General features: G+C 39.3%; 1 protein-coding gene across 7 annotated transcripts in view; it reads right to left on the bottom strand.

Moving 5' to 3' along the window:
* The window catches only part of RC3H2 (ring finger and CCCH-type domains 2), a 57159-nt gene extending 40244 nt beyond the window's left edge, over positions 1-16915 (bottom strand). For 5 of the 7 annotated variants that reach the window (XM_005580835.5, XM_005580839.5, XM_005580838.5 and 2 more), the window contains exons 1-4: positions 16699-16915; positions 8607-8904; positions 4434-4551; positions 3172-3405 (exon numbers count right to left, since the gene is read on the bottom strand). In XM_005580835.5, coding sequence (XP_005580892.1) covers positions 3172-3405; positions 4434-4551; positions 8607-8837 — 583 coding nt within the window. In that variant the 5' untranslated portion in view covers positions 8838-8904; positions 16699-16915. Of the gene's footprint in view, positions 1-3171; positions 3406-4433; positions 4552-8606; positions 8905-16509 lie in introns of all 7 variants that reach the window. The other 2 variants (XM_005580836.5, XM_074016628.1) reach the window with 1 other exon arrangement.
* Between the last annotated feature and the right edge of the window lie 565 nt (positions 16916-17480).

The raw sequence follows: 17480 nt of genomic DNA, 5'->3' as shown, positions 1-17480 counted from the left end.
ATTCTTGCTGAAGCCCATTAATACATTTGGGGATGCAAAATTGTGATTTTTCTAGTTGTATCATTTTCTAAATATATTATTAGTTTGAATTCAGCTAAAAGAGGAAACTTTCCTCAATATGTAAGAATCGTTTTGTACATATTGTGTTTCAATGCATTGGAGTCATTCATTATAATGTTTAAATTGCCCTACTTACATCTAGTAGGAGCTCCTTCATGTTCAATTCTTTGTCCTTTCAACAAAATTGTCTCTCCCTTATCTCTTTCTCTGGGGGTCAACTGATCCTCCCACCTGAGCCTCCCAAAGTACTGGGATTATAAGCTTTTTTGCTTCCCCTCTCCCCACCCAGCACATGACTTCCTACCCCAGGACTGGAATAAGGCATTTACCCAAAGAGCCCTGCCTCTGTTTAGTGGGAAATGGTATATATGAAAGCCCACAATCTGGGTGTTAGGGTTATTCATCACTTCTAAGTATTTTCAGTGGACAGACCATGGACACTGGCATTTTTTAGAAAAAGAAAAACAAATGAGTCTGTATTAAAATTGCCAATTCAAATTTAAGGCTGCAGGAGTTTTACTTAAATCTTTGATTTTATACTTGTATCTTTCCTTCTTTCTTTTTTTTTTTTTTGAGATGGAGTTTTGCTCTTTCACCCAGGATAGAGTGAAGTGGCATGATCTCGGCTCACTCAACCTCTGCCCCCAGGTTACAGCGATTCTCATGCCTCAGCCTCCCGACTAGCTGAAATTACAAACACCTGCCACCATGTCCGGCTAATTTTTGTATTTTTAGTAGAGATGGGTTTTTGCCATGTTGGCCAGGCTAGTCTTGAACTCCTGACCTCAGGTGATCCACCCGCCTTGGCCTCCCAATGTGCTGGGATTACAGGTGTGAGCCACCGTGCCTGGCCTTGCATCTTTTTTTTAAATGCTGAAAGTCTTGATTCTGGTGGCATTAACATAATTATTTGCTTACTTGTTTTATGCTACTGTGTGTCTGTTTAAGTTTCTAAATAACAATACCAGTAGAATTATGAACAATATGACAAATGAATATAATTTAGGATTTATTGTATATTCCACTAGGGATATAAAGGTCAAAACACTGTGTTCTAAAGTAACCTGAAATAATTCATTCTCGAATGGATATGCTACCAACTTGTTTTAGCTTTATTTTTAGGTATTATTTTAATCATTTTTAATTAAATTTTAAAAATATTTAAAGTTGTTTTATAATTACATAAAACACTTATGTGGTTCCAAAGTACAAAACAAGATAGAGTTGACAAGGTATAGCTTCTGTCCCTGTCTGCTTTCCCTTGATTCCTTGTTCTTCTACATACTGGTATTAGTCTTTTTTTTTTTTTTTTTTTTTAAACCATTGTTTCTTTTGGAAAATTTAAATGATTAAGTTGGATTTTCTCCCTCCTTCTCTTACTTAGAAAGTACTATACTGAGCACATCATTCTAAACCTTGCTTTTATTTTTTAACTTACCAACGTATCTGGAGGTCACACCCTAGCAGAATATATACTTCTTCCTCATTTCTTTCGACAGCTGCATAGTACTACACTGGAAGGATATACCACAGTTTATTATACTAGTACCTTATTACGCATAGGCATTCAGGTTGTTTCCAGATGTTTGCTATTACAAATAGTTCTTTTAAAACTTTATGCATTCTATACCTTCTGTTGTCTCTTTGGGATAGATTCCTAGAAGTGGGATTGCTAGACCAAAGGGTAAACACAGAGGTAATATTTTCAGATGTTGCCAAATTCCTCTCTTGCACCACTTTGCATGCCCATGACTACTGGATGAGAGTACCTCACACACTTGCCAACATAATTATTTTCAGACTTTAAGATTCTTCCATCTGATAGGTGAGAAATGGTATTTCTTGCATCTTTTGTCAATTTTTCAATTGGTTGTTGGTCTTTTTCTTCTGAATTTTTAGACGTACCATATATATTAGTTATATTAGCCCTCTGTGTACATTTGTTACATAATTTATATTTTCCCCAGTTGGCCTTCTTTTACCTTTGGTTATAATTTTTTTGTGATGTAAATTAAACATAAAAATTATACAGTCAAATATCAATTTCTTCCCTTATTGAGATTTTGAGTTAAAGTTAGAAAAATGTTCCCTACTCACAGGTTATACAGAAATACATTCTTTTATTGGTTTTTATTACCTATACAATTTATTTTTATTTTTAATAAGGATTTCTGACATGTTTGTAATTTATATAGTTTATAGAGAATAAGAAATGCATCTAATTTTGTCTTTTTCCACATTTTGATCTAGTTGTCCCAATATCACTTATTAAAGTTTCCTTTCCAAAAATAAATTCTACCCAAACTGTAGTTCTAAATCACAAACTTCAAACAATAAACCTTCTGGAAGAAAACACAGCAGGGTACTTCATAACCTTGGTATAGGTGAAGATTTTTTCAGACAGAACATAGATAACACTAACCATAAATAATTATCCCCTAAAAACAATTAAGAGTTTAAACATTTTTTTTCAGACCAAAAAACAGCTTACCTTTCTTTGGTTTATTACGTGTTCAATCTTAGGCCACTAACTTGGTTTTCTAATTTGTAAAACTGTAGCTATATTGCCTATCTTGACGGCAATTGAAGCTTAAATGAGAAATTTGTTTTAAAACACAAAAGCACTGTCTATCATATAAATTAAGATTAATAAAAACGGATATATCTTGGCTGGGTGCAGTGGCTATAATCCTAGATTTTTGGGAGGCCGGGCGGGCGGATCACCTGAGGTCAGGAGTTCAGACCAGCCTGGCCAACGTGGTGAAACCCTGTCTGTACAAACAATAGAAAAATTAGCCGGGTGTGATGGTGTGTGCCTATAGTTCCAGCTACTTAAGGGGCTAAGTCAGGAGAATTGCTTGAACCTGGATGTCGAGGCTGCAGTGAGCCAAGACTGCGCCACTGCACTCCAGCCTGGGTGACAGAGTGAGACACTGTCTCAAACAAAACAAAACAAAACAGCAATAACAACAACAAAAACAAATTTATCTTTAATTATATCAATATTTGTACATATAAAGACAGGCTGAGTCTCAGGATTCACCGAGCTCCAGAAATTGGCATCCTCAAGCCCCTTACTAATAAAAAAGGTAAGATAGTAACCTATCTTACCTGGCCCTAAAAACTGGCATCCTCGAGCCCTGACAGCGGCCCATAGATTGGCAGACAACTGCTGAGGGTTCTGGTGCTGTAATATCAGTTCTGTTACAGTTCTTTCTCCAAGGGAACGAGCTGCTCGCATGGCTCTTACACGACCTTCTTCTTCCACCAGTTGACAGTTTACAAGTGTCACCAGTTTCCTTTGCATCGGACGGCTCAGTGCACTCTGGTTCAAACTAGCTACACCTTTAGGAAAAGGGAAACAAAGGGAGCTAAAGTTTTTTCAATAAAAAATAAAAGTCAATTTTCATTATCTGTATTTAATGATTAAGCCATAATTCCTAATGAGTCCCTTCTAATGTGCTTTCATTTTCCTAACAGTATTCTGTCTCTGTTATTACATTAATATTATATTAATAATATTATATTAATAAAAGCACTATTAAACAATGAATTCAAATACTGTACAAATTTCAAGATGCAGTGACTCTGGTAAATTTTTTTTTTTTTTTAGACAAGGTCTCACTCCCATTGCCCAGGCTGAGTGCAGTGGCACGATCACAGCTCACAGCAATCTCAACTTCCTGGGCTCATGTGATTCTCCTACACCGGCCTCCTCAGTAGCTGGGACTACAGGCATGTGCCACCATGCCCACCTAATTTTTTGTATTTTTAGTAGAGATGGGCTTGGTCTCAAACTTCTGGGGTCAAGAAATCCACCCACCTCAGCCTCATAAAGTGTTCAAATTATAGGCATGAAGCCACCACGCCCAGCTTTAATTTTTTTTTTTTTTTGAGACGGAGTCTCGCTGTGTCGCCCAGGCTGGAGTGCACTGGTGCCATCTCGGCTTACTGCAAGCTCCACCTCCCAGGTTCATACCATTCTCCTGCCTCAGCCTCCCGAGTAGCTGGGACTACAGGCGCCCTCCACCATGCCTGGCTAATTTTTTGTATTTTTAGTAGAGATGGGGTTTCACCGTGTTAGCCAGGATGGTCTCGATCTCCTGACCTTGTGATCCGCCCACCTAAGCCTCCCAAAGTGCTGGGATTACAGGCATGAGCCACTGCACCTGGCCCCAGCTTGAATTCTTAATGACAATATTGGTTATTTTCAGAAAATAGGACAAGGTAATTTTCTGAATCTATACATTTTTCAAGGCATTTCTCAAGCAAACTCCTTTTCCACAAATTAATAGGGTATCCACATCAAGTCATTCCAGGTAAATGTACTACCAAGCCCTACTTATCAGTAAAAATGCATTTTATGAACTTACCTTTACCTCCACTTAGTGGTTTTAAGTAGAGTGCCAAATCCTCAACGCATTTCTTTGCAACCTCATAGTGTTTATTCTCACCTAGATTACTTAACTTAATTGACTGATGATCTGGTACCTTAAAAAAAAAAAAAAGAAGTATTGCAGAAATATTCATTCAGCTCATGCAACTATTATTTATGTACTTGGTAATAATCTTGGTGAGTATAAAATTATAACGCCTAGATACTACATGAAAGCCATTTAAGTAAAATTAAAGTCAAACACCTAGCCAAACTGCTTTCTATAAACCAAAAATGAGGCCAGTCATGGTGGCTCAGGCCTGTAATCTCAGCACTTTGGGAGGCCAAGGAGGCAGATTAACTGAAGTCAGGAGTTTGAGACCAGCCTGGCCAACATGGTGAAATTCCATCTCTACTAAAAACTACAAAAATTAGACAGGTGTGGTGGTGGATGCCTGTAATCCTAGCTACTCAGGAGGCTGAGGCAGGAGAATCTCTTGAACCCAGGAGGCTGAGGTTGGAGTGAGCTAAGATTGCACCGTGCACTCCAATCTGGGTGACAGAGCGAGACTCCATCTCAAAATAACAACAGCAGCAGCAACAACAAAAAATAACATACTTAATAGCAGGAGCTGCGTGGATTAATGAAGAAAGAAAAGAAGCAGAAAGTTAACAGTATTGTATCAATGCTAATTTCTTGGTGTTGGATGTTAACACTAGGTTAAGCTGCGGAAAGTTATACAAGTTCTCTGAATAGTATCTCTTGCAACTTTTTTGTAAGTCTGAAAGAATTTCAAAATTAAAGAGTGGAGAAAAAAGGCAGAGTTGTTTTTTCTTTTCCCCCCATAGCACTTATCACCTTTTCACTATATTATTTACTTAAGATAAGCATTATAAGATAGAGTGTTTCCATTCAAAGGTCAAAACTTGGGTAAAAATTGCAGCTCTGCTACTTCTATGAATGACCTTGAATAAATTACTTAATTGCTCCAAGTCATAATTTCCATATCTGCAAAATGAAGATGGAAAATCTGTATTTTGTAGTGTCACTACGAAAGTGCAATATAATTCAACAAATATTTATATTTATGGAGAGCTTACCATGCACTGGGCACAGTTATAGGTACCAGGGATATATCAATGAGCAAAACAGACAAAATGTTTTGCCCTTGTGGAGCTCACATTCTAGTGGACAGTAGAAGAGGCAGCCAATCAATAAATTAAAAACATAATAAATAGATATGTAGTGTTTCAAGAGGCGAAATTATAGAGCAAAGATAAGGGGGACTGAAAATACTAGCGAGGGGTTACAATTTTAATTAGGGTGGTCAGGATTGGCTCCTTGAAAACTGTGAGATGTGAATAAAGAATGTGAAGAGAGAGGCTAGGCATGGTTGCATGGTTGCTCACGCCAATAATCCCAGCATTTTGGGAGGCCAAGGTGGGCAGATCACTTGAGGTCAGGAGTTCGAGACCAGCCTGGCCAACATGGTGAGACCCCATCTCTACTAAAAATACAACAGTTAGCTGGGCATGGTGGCGCGCACCTGTAATCCCAGCTACTCGGGAGGCTGAAGCAGGAGAATCACTTGAACCTGGAAAGTGGAGGATGCAATGAGCTGAGATTGGGCCATTGCACTCCAACCTAGATGACAGTGAGAGTCCATCTCAAAAAAAAAAAAAAAAAGAAAATGGAGAGAGACTGAACATTCTAGGCAAAGGTAACAGTCACTATAAAAGCCATCAGGTGGCAATATACTTGGTATATCTGAGAACTGGCTAAGAAGCCAGTGTAGCTTAAGCAGAATAAGAACAGTAGTAGAAGAGGTAACAGAAGTCACACTGTAAAGACCTGTAAGCAATTTAAGGACCAACGGAGATAACATTTACAAATGATATTAACACAGTACCCGCTGACCTATAGCAAATGCTAAATAAATGGTAGCTAGTTTTTCTGCATTTTTTTTGAGATAGGGTCTTACTCCGATCACCCAGGCTGGAGTGCAGTGGCATGATCTTGGCTCTCTGCAGCCTTAACCTCCTGGGCTCAAATGAACCTCCCATCTCACCATCTCAGCCTCCCAAGTAGCTGGGACTACAGTCACACACCACCACGCCTGACTAATTTTTGTATTTTTTGTAGAGATGGGGTTTCACCATGTTGCCCAGGCTAGTCTCGAACTCCTGGCCTCAAGCGGCCTGCCCACCTCAGCCTCCCAAAGTGCTGAGATTACAGGCGTAAGCCACTGGGTCTCGTGGTTAGCTAGTATTCTGACAAAAAGTTTATATTTTATCAAATCTAAAATGTTATTGTTTGCAAGAGACATTATTTTATACTCCATTAACAAAAATATATTGCCAATTAAATTAAGATACACTATCGATTGTAGATGCACCTTGATTTCATGGTGTGTAACTTGATTATAAACACTGAAAAGAGATTTTGTGCTTTACAAGGAGGACTTCAAATTCAAGATACTAAGGGAATGAATGAAGTATTTTGGTTTATTGGATTTTCTATCAAATCAGAAAAATAATTCCTTTTTGGCTTTAATATGTAGTACATGATATATAGAATTTCATCATCTTCGTAACCTGTAAAATGGGGATAATAACCACCTGAAAAGCTATGGTAAGAATTAGTAATAATAAATGCTGAATACTTACTGTCAAACCTAATGTAAAGTAGACCCTCATTAAATAGAAGTTATTTCAAATCTAGAATCTTGCTTTGATTCAATAAAATAATTACAAACACGAATTCTATAGCACATGTTCTTTTTTTTTCCCCTAATGTTCGACTCAGGCATCACATGGCTCAGAGGTGTCTTCTGGCTTCTGTGGGCCACACTGGAAGAACTGTCTTGGGCCACACATAAGATACACTAACACTAACAATAGCTGATGAGCTTAAAAAAAAAGAAAGTTTACGAATTTGTGTTGGGCCACATTCAAAGCTGTCCTGGGCTGCATGCAGCCTGAAAGTCAGACAAGCTTGATATAGCACATGGTCATAAGAAATCATGCAGAATTTATTACTGACACATTGGTTTTTGGTTTTCCATATAAACATCCCTACATAGACCTTATTTTTTCATTTGCACTATTATACAAAAAGTTAAGTGGCCGGGCGCGGTGGCTCAAGCCTGTAATCCCAGCACTTTGGGAGGCCGAGACGGGTGGATCACGAGGTCAGGAGATCGAGACCATCCTGGCGAACACGGTGAAACCCCGTCTCTACTAAAAAATACAAAAAACTAGCCGGGCGAGATGGCGGGCGCCTGTAGTCCCAGTTACTTGGGAGGCTGAGGCAGGAGAATGGCGTAAACGCGGGAGGCGGAGCTTGCAGTGAGCTGAGATCCGGCCACTGCACTCCAGCCTGGGCGACAGAGCGAGACTCCGTCTCAAAAAAAAAAAAAAAAAAAAAAAGTTAAGTGAAGTAACAAAGAGTAACAACGACAACAGAAAAACCTGTTTCTGGTCAAAGCTTTGATTACATGAGATTTATTTTTTACACCTTAATGATCACTAAACATACTTTATACCTATTACTGAACAAAGTTCAATAACTATTTCATGTAACAAATTATTAGGTTGCTGCAAAAGTAATTGCAGTTTTTGCCATTAAAGCCACGTAAGATGGCCGGGTGCAGTGGCTCATGCCTGTAATCCTAGCACACTGGGAGGCCGAGGTGGGTGGATCACTTAAGGTCAGGAGTTCCAGACCAGCCTGGCCAACATAGTGAAACCCTGTCTCCACTAAAAATACAAAAAAAATTAGCTGGGTATGTTGGTGCGTGCCTGTAGTCCCAGCTACTTGGGAGGCTGAAGCAGGAGAATCATTTGAACCTGGGAGGTGGGAATTGCAGTGAGCCCAGATTACGCCACTGCACTCCAGCCTGGGAGACAGAGAGAGACTCTGTTTCAAAAAAAAAAAAAAAAAAAAAAAAAGGCCACGTAAGATACACTAACGATAGCTGATGAGGTAAAAAAATAAAAATAAATCACAAAAAAAATCTCACAATGTTTTAAAAGTTTATGAATTTGTGTTGGGCTGCATTCAAAGATGTCCTGGGCCGCATGTGGCCTGCAGGCTGGACAAGCCATTAAAATAATGGCAAAAACAGCGATCACTTTTGCACCAACATATAGTAAAATCTTGAACACTTACCTGGGCTCCAACTAACTGGAGAAGTGCAAAGTTGACAGGAAGTACATCAATATCTGTGTTGATGGCAGTCTGGTCAAAAGGACAAGCTTTTCGATGAAGTTTATTCAAGCAGGTCTTGCAAACAGTGTGTGAACAACCTAAACTGATGGGTTTGTGCACATTCTCATCAAATTCATTATAGCAGATTGGACAGGACAGAAATTCTGTCCATTGAGCTGCCTGCACAGGCATTGTGGAAGCTGGACGCTCGGGTTAGCAGTCTAGCAGATCATTATTTTGCTGTGTAGTGTTTTGTAAGCTAGAAATGGACAAAAGTATGAATTAACCACATATTCATCATTCACCTTTCAAGAGTTAATTGCTTAAGTCAACCAATAGCTGCAGACCTAAAATACTTCTGAATAATTTTATAACATTTGGATGTATTTTTTAAAAAACCTATTTACTGAATTAATTAAATTTCTGAAATTCTGCATGGAAACAATACCTTAATAGTGTTCCTTTCAATTAAACTGTATTTATATTGGTTGCTCACATAATAATCAAAGCTTTTATGTTTTTTTCTCAATGACCACATCAAACAAGCAAATTAACTTTCCATATTCCATCTTTAGGAACACAAATTACTTTGGACCGCTGGGGTGTTTGTTTTGTTGTTTTGTTTTTTAAGTGTTTCCCTTGGATAACCAGTACCCCAAAACATAATAAGGTACGGCCAGGAGTTAGTGAACTTTGGAAACTACTCATGCAAATAATATTGTAGAGACTCAAGTGTGAAGAAAACAGCCTTAGGCCGGGCGCGGTGGCTCACGCCTGTAATCCCAGCACTTTGGGAGGCCGAGGCGGGCGGATCACAAGGTCAGGAGATCGAGACCACGGTGAAACCCCGTCTCTACTAAAAATACAAAAAATTAGCCGGGCGCGGTTGTGGGCGCCTGTAGTCCCAGCTACTCGGGAGGCTGAGGCAGGAGAATGGCGTGAACCCGGGAGGCGGAGCTTGCAGTGAGCCGAGATCGCGCCACTGCACTCCAGCCTGGGCGACAGAGCGAGACTCCGTCTCAAAAAAAAAAAAAAAAAAAAAAACAGCCTTGCCACCTTAAAGAGGAAATCTCTGACAAGACTTGGCTAGGAAGCAAAATGAGGTACTGAAAATCAACATATAAGAGAAGAGTGTGATGAGTGAGAGATGATTAAGAGAGCTGTTTGTTCATAAATGAAAGAATAATGCTGACCACAACATACAGTGCCAAAGTAAAACCAACAAAAAAATTGTCTTAAAAATCTTGTATTGTTCATTACAATACTTCTGATAAAACTATATTATTTAGTGATTGATATACATAACCAAAACTGTAAAGTCCAATGAGGAAGACGTAGAAGAAAAAACATCATTCTAAAATGGTATATAGTCATGATTAAAAACTGAAAAGGCACATGTGAAAAAAAACAGTGAGAGAATTTTTCTTGTTTCTAAGATCAAAATATTCCTGCCGGGCATGGTGGCTCACACCTATAATCGCAGCACTGTGGGAGGCCAAGGCGGGAGGATCACCTGAGGTCAGGAGCTCGGGACCAGACTAACTAACATGGATAAACCCGATCTCTACTAAAAATACAAAATTAGCCATGTGTGGTGGCACATGCCTGTAATCCCAGCTACTAGGAAGGCTGAGGCAGGAGAATTACTTGAATCTGGAAGGTGGAGGTTGCAGTGAGCCAAGATCACGCCACTGCACTCCAGCCTGTTCAACAAGAGCGAAACTTTGTCTCAAAAAAAAAAAAAAATCCACAACTTTAGTAAAGTAAAAGATTTAGTAGCAAAACAACACTAATTTGAACACACTAAACTTCCTAGATTTTCTTTATCTTCCAATTCAAGACTTATATAAGTCTGACAAAAGCTCTCTGGTGAACAAGAAATCTAGGTATTTAGGGCAATTAAACAACCAATACTTTATTTCACAGGAATGTTTACCAACCCAAATATATTAGTTCCAAAGAAATTAGATGTTTAAAAATGTAGTCACATTCAGGAGAGAAAAAATATATAACTGAAACTATTTTCCATTATGCCAACATACAAAAAAATTCTATTAGCCTTTATTGTGTTTCTTTTTTTTTTTTTTTTTTTTTTGAGAGTCTTGCTCTGTCACCCAGACTGGAGTGCAATGGCGCGATCTCGGCTCACTGCAACCTTTGCCTCCTGGGTTCAAGTGATTGTCCCGCCTTGGCATCCCAAGTAGCTGGGATGGCACCTGCCATCATGCCTGGCTAATTTTCGTAGAGAAGGGGTTTCACCATGTTGGCCAGGCTGGTCTTGAACTCCTGACCTCATGTGTCTGGCTGCCTCAGCCTCCCAAAGTGCTGGGATTGCAGGCATGAGCCACCGTGCCTGGACCTGTGCTTTTATATTCACAAAAACCAAGATAAAAAAAAAAAAAAACTTGGTAAAAATGAATTACAGAGCTTGCTATGTAAAAAAGCACCCGCATATAAACTTTCTCAAACAGCTCTAACGCAAATTATCTAAAATCTTATCTTTAAAGTAACCAAATCTTCCAAGTTATTTATTTTACAACTTTCATCCTCAAATTACCACATCTATTAATGCCATCAATCTAAAAACCAATTAGTTTCCTTCCAACTTTAGAGACGAGCACTGAGCAGGTGAATATATCACTCCCTAAAACTACTGAACATTTTTAACATGCAGTTTTCTGGTTTGCAGAGTTATACAATTAGAGGCCTTTGAGGAAGAATGAATTTCATCTTAAATCTACTGAAAGCCCTAATTTAGTTAATAACTTGAACTGATTAAATATTTATCAAAACAGGACACTGCATGTAGTTTTTCATAATGGCCACCTGTTTGGAAATGTTAATTCTGTGGTTTAGGGTGTCACAGGCCACCTGGTAGTACAAAATAAGAGCAAATACCTTTTCCTTAGTTTTCCAAGGCCTTTCTCAAATGCTTTATATTAAAGCACGTAAGTGGGGGGTTGGGGGGGGAGTTTCAACTAAACAGAAAAATGCTATCTTTCATATTGTCACCTACTACATAGTTTTAAACTGCTTCAAACTATACCAGAGCACACTGAATAGTTTTATATTACAATAGTCCTTAGTGTGTTTAGGCATAGAAACATCAGAGGTTTTAACATAATTAATGCTGAGAAGTTTAATTTCTACCACAAATTGAATTAATACCTTTAAGATATAAAGAAAAAACACTGCCAAAATTTTGGCAATAACTCTACCAAATTTTCTTCTCTGTGTCAGAGTATAACTTTCTGATAGTAAATTATGAACTAAACTTCCCTTACACGATCAGATATAAGAAATGCTTTTTCTAAAAATGTTTTTCTTCAGTGATATTATCAGTAAATCCTAGATTCCTTAATTAAGATAAATACAATATAAAATTTTATCTGAAACACAGAAGAAACTTCATTCCTTCAAAACAGGCACTTGGCAAATGTTTACCTAGAAAATATTTTTGTAACTACCCAAAATGGTAAATATTCTATGGTCTTTATAATTTAAAAAGCATATAAATGAACCATGGAGCACAAAGACTATATATTAATTTGCAAAACTTCTAGACCTATACTAATACATTTTATGCAACTCATTTGAGTCTATGTAAGTCTAAATTGCTACGAATATTTATAGTTACTACCGAAGTATTCTTCCCAAATAATCAAAACATTTCAAACTGAGATAAAATGGATTAAAAGGCCTACAACTCAAGATATCTAAAGTGATTCCTTAAGAAAAACATTCTAATTATTTGTATAAACTAATTTTAGTTACCAGTTACAAAAACTGAAGAAGGGTAACAAGATAAAGCATAGGAGTGAGAAATGCCAAATTAAAGGTGGGACCATAAACAGTTTTTCCCTCAAATAATTTTCCAGACTGCAAGTTCCTTGCTATGAGTGCTAACACACAAAACAGGAAGCATAATAGGCACCTCTTACATGATTCAAATTACAAACTGCTTTAATAAGAGCCAGCTAAATACTTTCATTTTCTCTTATTAGTCCACCATATTATGCAGCCAGTTCAGGTCTACAGCATCTGATTTTAAAATGCCAGAATAAAGTTTATGCTTCTTTAATTGTCATATATGTATATAGCATTTTATAATTCTCTTAATAAAAATGTAAACATTAGGGCTTAGTTCTTCTAATTAAAACAATCATTGTTTTCATTCTAGTTAACCCATGTGAGGAATATAAGCTACTGAAATGGACTGTCACAGTACTTCCCAGTTTAGAAAACTTAAAAATAATTGGTTTTGTTCTTAAAAAATGATATTTAAAGCATAAGTACAATTTGGATCTCAAGCTAACAGACAAGTAAAAACCAAAACACCAATGGAAACAACTTGTAAGCTAGAAACTCTGCATTGGAGAAAAAGGAATTGAATTGCAATTTAAAAGACTGCTATAATATGTGACTTTGCTGTTAACATGTGAAGTATATATGACTCAAATTTTACTTCTTAAATACACTATGTGGTTGAACTCAGTTTTAAAATAACTGTTAGATATAACTTCCAATGCATTCTTTTTTTTTTTTTTTTCATTCTGTTGCCCAGGCTAGAGGGCAGTGGTGCGATCTTGGCTCACTGCAACCTCCGCCTCCCGGTTTCATGTGATTCTCCTGCCTCAGCCTCCTGAGTAACTGGGATTACAGATGCACACCACCATGCCTGGCTAATTTTTGTATTTTTAGTAGAGACGGGGTTTCACCTGTTGGTCAGGCTGGTCTCAAAGTCCTGACCTCGTGATCCACCCACCTTGTCCTCCCAAAGTCCTGGGACTACAGGCGTGAGCCACTGCGCCTGGCCTCAATGCATTCTAATAGGGCAGTAATGAGATAACTTCTTTTTTTTTTTTTGAGACGGAGTTTCACTCTCGTTGCCTAGGCTGGAGTGCAATGGCGGGATCTCGGCTCACTGCAACGTCTGCCTCCCGGGTTCAAGTGATTCTCCTGCCTCAGCCTCCCGAGTAGCTGGGATTACAGGCATGCGCCACCAAGCCCGGCTAATTTTTTGTAATTTTAGTAGAGATGGGGTTTATCCATGTTGGTCAGGCTGGTCTTGAACTCCCGACCTCAGATGATTCACCCACCTCTGCCTTCCAAAGTGATGAGATTACAGGCATGAGCCATCTTTCTATTTTAACAAATATAACTAATATTAGTGATGACTAGAAAAATACTTTTTTTTGAGATAGAACTTACTTCTGCCTATCAAATAATAGCCAATGGATAACTTCATCCTTCATATTACCAAAGTCCTTAGCTCTTTAATTATTCTGATTGTAGCAGGATAATCTATCTGGAAGTTTTGGATTTTTATACATCTACTTTTATTCCAATATATTTCTTGGAAGAGTAATGCTGATCTACAACAGTAATGTCCAACAGAAATATGTGAGCCATTATAATCCAAGTAATTTTTAATTTTCTGGTAGTCACATTAAAAAAGGTTAAAAGAGGCCAGGTGAGGTGGCTCACACCTGTGATCCCAGCACTTTGGAAGGCCAAGGTCGGAGGTGGGTGGATCACTTGATGTCAGGAGTTCTAGGCTCGCTTGGCCAACATAGCAAAACCCCATCTCTATTAAAAAATACAGAAACTAGCCTGGCGTAGTGGTGCCTTCCTGTAATCTCAACTACTCAGGAGGCTGAGGCGCAAGAATTGCTTAAACCTGCAGTGGAGGTTGCAGAGAACCCAGATGGTGTCACTGCACTCCAGCCTGGGTGACAGAGAGAGACTGTGTCTCAAAAAAAAAAAAAAAAAAAAAAAAAAAAAGTTAAAAGAAAATAGGTAAAATTATTTTTAGTAATACATTTTATTTATCCCAGTTTATACAAAATATCATTTCAACATGTTGTCAATATTAAAATTATTGAGATATTAAAAAAATTTTGGTACTGTCTTTGAAATCTGGTATTTTACACCTACAGCACATCTCAATTCACACTAGCCACATTTCAAATCCTTAACTGTCACATGTGGCCACTGGCTAGTACTGGACAGTGCAACTCTAGAATATTTAAGATTACAAAGTAATACTCAAAACTAACTTTTATCAAGAAATTGAGGTAAAACTCACACACTTAAAGCTTTAGTAAAATTAGAAAACGCTGATCATAACATTCATGAGACTGGATGCAAAACACGAATTTATTTTTAATTTTCAGCTAGCTTTATTTTACCCATGCTTCCTTTTCCCATCACTAAAAAGTGAAACTCCAACACAGTCCAAACTAAACAATAAGTACTTACTACAACCTTGTTATAAAGTTTTTTTTTTTTTTAGCGTTCTTAGTTATTGCAAACAATGTAGAAGTTCAATTTTTGAATATAAAATCCTGAGTGTAAAGAAGAATGCTTTGCCAAAATGGAATTTTTTGGTTTTTTCAAAGTGGAAGACAGCAAATCACAAAAGCAGAGTATGATTTAACAAAAATACATGAACAAAGGACATAAGTCTTCTTACATGTCAGGTTGCCACAACAGAAATAACAGATCGGGGTAACTCAAAGGATCCACTAATGAACATGAGTGTAATTAAATCCTCACAGAACAAGTGCCTGTTTGAATTATAACATCTGCTTTTCCTAAACGTAACTAGAATATATGTTTTACATTCTGTCCTCTAGCAATTTTCCAAACTCTAAAATTTTGAAAACATGAATCTCCAAATCAACGAAAATGCCCATACTGAAAAACAGTATTTACATTGTTTTTCCTTTAACAGGATGTAATGACCTCTACTTCTTCAAAAATTGAACGTGGAAGTAAACAACGTAAGAAAGGCTTGTGAAGCTAGAACAGTGGTATAGCTTTTTAGACAGATAAAAGGTGTTTTAAAAAGAAGAATCTATTAATATTCTTAATATTGTAAAAAGTGTTTAACTAAGTTTGTATGTTTAACCATTAAAAGGCTGCACCGGCTAACATTTGTTTCTTTGCTTTTGAGTGACATTTTACCACTGTGGTGTAGCAACATTAGCTTTCTCAGGTTAACCAAAAGTTCCTATTGGAACTTAAAGTTTGACCAATACAAAATTGGAAAAAAGATTACTTAAAGCACTTTATTTGGGATACAAAGTCACCCACCCACAATGGGTAGGGGGAGAGTAGAAATGAAAAAAAAGAAAGGCCCTGGGTAAGGGGAGACGACGAATTAAAAAGGGAACCCAAGGGTTATGAAAATATAAATAAATCACTGGATTAGATTTACTTTATGCCAGTGATTACTTGAGTCAATTTTGGTGTGAAGGATGTATCCGCCGGTATCTTAAACTGTTGCCTTGTTATTTGAAGGATGGAAATGACAGCTACCCTTATCTTCTCCCATCCTGAAAGCTAAGGATAGAAAAAAGTACAGCTGCTTCTCTGAGAAACAAAGATGCTTTCTACCATTCTTCTAAGATGGTGGAAGAGTCTCCTCAAGAGGCTACACCAAGAAGGAAAAATCAGAGAGGTAAAGAAGAAAGCCATAGCAGAATTCCCTGGCTGTGTTTCATGCCATTGCTCCTAGCCACAACCCCTGTGCAGCCACTCAGGTCCGGCCATCCCCATCGAGGGAGGTTAAGCCCTCCCAAGGCATTGTTTGGCCGGGGTTCCTATTTACCACTCAGATCGCCTCCACCATCCCCTACGCTAGGGTCTCGGGAAGCCCCAGGGTAGAAATCTGAAAAGCTAGGAGAGGACTTGCTTTCGAGGACCTCTTGCAAACCCCCTTACTAACTGGTGTAGGAAAGGGAGAGTGAAGCCGGGCCTCTGCTTGGGTGGGTTCCTTAGGGGTCAGAGGCGTCCGCTCAGCCAGTGTCGAAGGAAGGTGGCCATTTGAGCCGGTCGCTCCGCATCGAAAAAGCCCTACCAGAGAGAGGGGCCTCCGCAGGGCCCGGGTTCCGTCCGAGTGTCAGATGCGGCCCTCAGTTCCCAACCCTCGAGGCACCAGGGGCGACAGCTCACAGGCCCCAGGGCTGAGAGTGGTCTCCCGCCCGACCGCCGGGGACCAGGCACCCGGGCTGGGGCCCGAGCCGCATCGTGCCCGCCCCCGCCCTACCTGAGGGGGCCCGGGTGGGGTCGCTAAGGGCCGCTCCCGGGAGCCCCGCGACGGCGCGGCTCGGCGACGGAGGCGCCTCGTCTCGCCGGGGCAGAGCTCGGCGGAGGTTTCACGACCTCAAACTCCATCGGGAGCTACAGGGACAGCCCCGTTGGCGGCGGCGAAGGCCGCGACGGGGCCTCCTCCTCCTCCCTCTCCCTCCACCTCCGCCTCCTCCTCCTCCTCCTCCTCCTCACCACGGAGGCGGACCTGGAGGGATCCCGACCTAGCTCTCGCGAGAAGTTACTCCCAACTTAACGCGAGATTACGCAAGCCCGGGAGTCGGGAGTTGGAAGGAAAGCGTAGTAGCCCCAGCCACCCAAACTGCGTATCAACTTCCCTCTGCCTCAGCGAATCCACCCCGATCACGTGACAAGGGAGCCCCGGAGCACTGTGGGAGGTACTATGAGAAGGACTAGGCAAGCCGAAGGGATTGATGGGAAACTCCCTGCACATTCATCTGTGCCTTGAGCCGACTTCCTAGACGCTGGTTTGAGCCAGTGTCTCCTTCGTGAAAAGCGTCGAATCCATTGAGCAGAATCTGATACATCTGTGTTACATTCTACTTCACGTTCCTGTAATGACATGCTGACAGGATCCCTCAATCCCTCCACAATGTCAAGTAATCTCCCAATTACAAAAACAAAAAAGAAAACATGTATTTGGCAGGCACTTCCATATCTCCGTTCTTTATTAAAGAGAGAACTCTGTTCCTAGACAAAGAGTCCAAAGGAAAAAAAAAA

The sequence above is a fragment of the Macaca fascicularis genome, chromosome 15 (genome assembly GCF_037993035.2).
Source record: "Macaca fascicularis isolate 582-1 chromosome 15, T2T-MFA8v1.1".
NCBI lineage: Eukaryota > Metazoa > Chordata > Mammalia > Primates > Cercopithecidae > Macaca > Macaca fascicularis.
Note: the sequence above shows the minus strand (reverse complement) of the source record. Positions and strands in the feature narration are given on the sequence as shown.